The sequence below is a fragment of the Meleagris gallopavo genome, chromosome 14 (genome assembly GCF_000146605.3).
Source record: "Meleagris gallopavo isolate NT-WF06-2002-E0010 breed Aviagen turkey brand Nicholas breeding stock chromosome 14, Turkey_5.1, whole genome shotgun sequence".
Taxonomy (NCBI): Eukaryota; Metazoa; Chordata; class Aves; order Galliformes; family Phasianidae; genus Meleagris; species Meleagris gallopavo.
In genome coordinates this window covers 8374485-8378941 of record NC_015024.2, presented here as the reverse complement: position 1 = coordinate 8378941, position 4457 = coordinate 8374485, and the positions used below count along the sequence as shown (strand labels likewise).

Below are 4457 nucleotides of genomic sequence, written 5' to 3'. Positions count from 1 at the left end.
GGGAAGCGCGGTCGTGTCCGGGAGGGAACTGCGGTGCTGCGAAGTGCGAAATCCCGCCCAGCCGCTGCGCCCCTCCGCCGCTGTCCCCGTGCCGGGCGGTCCGGCAGCTCCGTGCCGCTGCGCTTCGCCGCTCTGCGCGTGGAGCTGCGCGAAGCAGCCGATGGAGCTGGGAAATAAACTGCAGAAATGCCTCTGTTCGGCGCTTTCACGTCCCGTTCCGCCGTGCTCATCTCGTGCCCGTGCAGCAACCAGCTGGGGCTGGGACGGTGCTTTAGCAGGGCTGCGCGTTGGCTGGCGTAGTGCTGCTGTTAGAATCCTTAAAGCGGAGTTGAGGCGTGCCGTTGGCTGTAAGGGAAATACAAGTAATAAACCAGCGTCCTATGGCAGCATCTGCTTTGTTCTCACCTAACGCTGGCGGCAAGGAGGACGATATTGCTGTGTAACCCGGGACTGAGGCAGAGGTGCTGTGTGGGGGTGAGGGACATGCAGGGTTCTGCGTGGTCGGCAGGCAGCTCTGGTAGCAGTTTGGTTCATTGCAGCTGAATGCACACCTAAAATGAAACTTAACGTGTGTGGAACTGCGGCCTGAGTTTTTTTAGTTACACTTTTAGTTTCAGTTGGAGTCCTAAGAATGAGGTTACTTAACATTTCAGCATGTTAAGAGATGCACAAATGCAAAGCAAATGCAGCGTAGTTTCAAACTACACAGAAGAAGTTTTATTTCTTCTCTGGAAACTGCTTAGACAGAAGCAGTGCTTTATGAAAATCTGCAGCCGTAGGGCCTTTTCCTTACAGTTGCATTGCAGGGGAGGATTCTGAAGTAGCTGTTATATTTCCTCCACTAGTCACAGTTTTCCAGTTACTTTCCTTTCACTGATAACAGCATGCACTTACATCTATAGGGAAGTTGGAATTTCTGGCACAGGCTCTCCTATGATGCTGCCTTTCAGGCCGTGTCTTTTCTTTCCTGCCCAGCACATTAGGTGACCAGTTCAGGCAGGAACGACAGTGTGTGTAAGAACACTGAAGTTACAAAGGGAAGCATTTAGAAAGTAGGGAGCAATGGTCTCTCGTCGTTCTGCTTCTTGGTGTCTAACTTGCACTTCTTTTTCTTGCATTTTCTTCTGTGCTTTTGACAGGCCGATTCATTTTCTGCACCTTCTGGCCTAGCAGCAGCTCACGGAAATGGTGTTCTCGCTCTTTTCTGTTTGGATTTCTTTGAGGTCATTCAAACCATTGTATTTAAAAGAAACAAACAAACAAAAAACCACCATCGCCTGGGCTCTGCTTGCTTTCATTATCACTTCATCACTCTGAGGTGGCCACCCATGCAGCTCAGAAGGGCTGAGATGCGATGGGATGGACGCTAACGCTTGCTGCTGGTTTTACTTCTTTTGGTTTCATCTTCATTTGACTTCTGCCAAGGTACAGTAGCTGGTGAGCAACAGGGGTATGAATTCCAGTCTGGTAGCAGCCCTGTTCATTGTAGCCTAACCGTAGGCTTAATGCTCTGACTGGATGCAGGGGAGCACAGCATCGTTCAGCTGCTGAGGGACTTCTGATGGAGTGCATTACTTAAGTTGATTACAACATCGCCTTGGCATAGCAGAATGCTTTGAGGTTCTGTTTCATTCTTTGCTCTTTTCTTACTGACTGGTGTAGTTACTGTTGTGCCTTCAGTTGTCATGTTGTTTGTGATTTATGCACTGTAAGCAATGCTAAATAACCTTTGTTTTGTCAGTGGCTTTGTGGGTGTAATTCTTGCTCTTTCACACTCCTGGCTCTCATTTGTGGCTGATGTTCCATCTTCACCAGTTAATATCAATAGAGTAGGTGCTCTGTGATTGAATTTTGGTTATCCCAATCTAACTACCCAGTGCAACAGATTTGAGATAGTAACTGCGTCTTCTAGGTACAAGTTAAATACAAACTGCTCTTCCTTAAGACCAGCTGTACCAAATGTCAAATAGCCTGAGTTTTTGAGTGTACCTTTATCATCTTCAGCTGGCACCCAGAACACCCAGTAGAGGTGTTCTTTAATCTTTACTCTCAAAGATAATTAGCTTAAAAAGCATGTGAGTAAGAAGAGATGCACAGCATTAATAATTTATCGTAGTAGCCTAAAGCTGACAAGTATTTGAGGGTTGTATTGTAGGAACACTTAAGAGAAGCTTTTTACTTATACTTGGTATATTTTTAAGTGAAATACAACCTTTTTTTTCCTGTAGGTGATATATCCTCCACATTCAAAGCTCACAGATAAAGAGGTAAGTAATGGTTGCTGTGTAAATACGTCATTTGGTTTTAGTTTAGAAATATCAGGAAATGTAACTGCCCTCTTTCTTTCCCCTATTCTTTAGAAAACCAATATTTGCTACTTGTCTTTTCCAGATTCCAACTCAGGTAAGTGCTTTTTTTATTCTGTAGTCATCTGCTGTTGGACTAAGCTGTGTTCAACAAGTATAAATCCAGGGTTTGGGGTTAAATCCTTCCTCTGGAAACCTTAATATTACAATACAGAAAAATTGCAGTTAAGTATAAAACTATGGTTGTCAGTATTGCAGTAGGGCCTGAGAATTCTTTATTTACTATGGGTGAAATATCAGGAATGTATGCAAGACCTTCCTGCTGATGTGCATGCAGAAGTTCTAAGGTACTTTGCAAGTATATAAAAGAGATATATATCTCTTTTAAACAAAATAATATTTTTGTAATTGAGGAGAACAGTATAAGCACAGAGTTTGGAAGCAGATGGAAGGGTCTGGAACCTTCTTCTAGTAAATATGTAAATCTAAGTGTGTATTCCTAAATTCCTAACAGTAAAATGGACTTTTAAAAATCAGAAGCATTTAGGGAGAACAGTCCTGAAGGAAAAATACATGTAATTTAAATTTTCTTTTCTATTCTTTCCTTTTTTGCCATGTGTGGTCCTGCTTGCCGAATTCTTCTTTCACCTAAATTTTCCTGTTCTGCTGCCAAAGAGGAATTAAAGGCATGTGGCTGATGGCTTAGACCACCTGCAGAAAGAGATGGCAGAAGTACAGACATGTCTTTTCACATTTATTTCTTTATCAAAGTCAAAACCTGTAGTAACACATTTGTCCCCATAACTGCACATACTCTTTGCTTTTGATTCCTCTTCAGCATTATACCTCTGCTATGGAATGATGCAGAGGTATGCTTTCAATATATAAGAGCTTTCTGGTATACATAATATTAAAAAAAAAAAGCCTCAGATTTTTTTCCCTTTGTCTTTATGTCACTAAAAGTAAGGTATTTTATCTTTTCTTGATATCCTGTGGGTAAACAGAGGAAATGCTTCTGTTACTGAAAATGAGTTGTCTTCTGATTCTCATGGGTAATGGTTACAAATTTGTCCAACCTCTGGAAGGTACCAAAGGTACAAAATAATGCAGTAGGATCTAAGGCTGCTTTATTTACTTATTTTCCCCTAACAAGAGCAGTAAGTAAAATTATTAATGAGTCCTAGGCTTGCACGGAGAACCACAAGAGAACAGCTTACAGGTCAACTTGTGCATTAGCTTGCCCCAGCTTGGTATGGAAGAAACAAAGTTTAAGTGCTTCCATTGAAGAGAGGAATGAAGTTTGGTCAAGATGAGCAGACCAAGAAAATGTGTAGAAACAGTAGGGCAGATGTCAGTAGAGCTGTTCAGGGACATAATCTGAGTCTTCAAAGCTAACAAACTCACCACAAGGTATAGTTATGTTTCTTCTTGTTTAAAGAAAGCTATTTATTGTTGCCAGAACCATCTAATTGTTTACTTAAAAAATAATAATAATAAAAAATATATATATGTATTATATATAGGCACAATTGGAGTGCATTTCCCTGTTTCTGTGGTGAAGTTCTAATGCTAAATGCTCTCATTTGCTGTTAATCTCTTCCCCTGTTAGGTTGTCTTGGCGACACGCAGTTTTGTTTTAGATTTCGACGGTCTTCTGGAAGAAAAACTTCTGTGTGTTGTTTCCTGGACCACTTGGATAGAGATCTACCAGTTTACTTAAAGGTTGGTAATAAAACAATAAAAGTAATACTTGTGTGTGTGTATACATATATATGTATAGAAGTTCTTCTGAATGACGTTAACTACTAGGCTAATTCTGAAATTCATGTATGAAAAACAAAAACTGGGTGTTCTGAGAGAGGAAGCTGAGCAGATTTTTTTTTTTTTTTTGTATGTTGTTATTGTAACAATTAACTAATAATCAGTTCCACTGGCTAATTCTTTGAGTTTTCATGGATTTTGGACCATAACGAATCAAATCAGTTACCAGAGCTGTTCTGTTAGTGACCGGAGGCCTGGAGATCAGATTGTAGAATCCCTTGCATCTGAAACACTTTATAACTTTTTAAAAACAGAATACAAAACAGAAACAAACAAATGCACAATGCTGAGAGGTCTCTCTCTGTTTTGTTCCCACCATCCTCTTTTTTT

At 40.9% G+C, this 4457-nt stretch overlaps 1 protein-coding gene across 1 annotated transcript in view; it reads left to right on the top strand.

Moving 5' to 3' along the window:
* DENND6A (DENN domain containing 6A) overlaps positions 1 to 4457 on the top strand; it is a gene marked incomplete at its 5' end in the record, with an annotated part of 26352 nt that overhangs the window by 6231 nt on the left and 15664 nt on the right. Inside the window, 3 exons of the mRNA XM_010718643.3 lie at positions 2229 to 2267; positions 2361 to 2403; positions 3916 to 4028. Of these exons, the coding sequence (XP_010716945.1) occupies positions 2229 to 2267; positions 2361 to 2403; positions 3916 to 4028 (195 nt within the window). The remainder of the gene's footprint in view (positions 1 to 2228; positions 2268 to 2360; positions 2404 to 3915; positions 4029 to 4457) is intronic.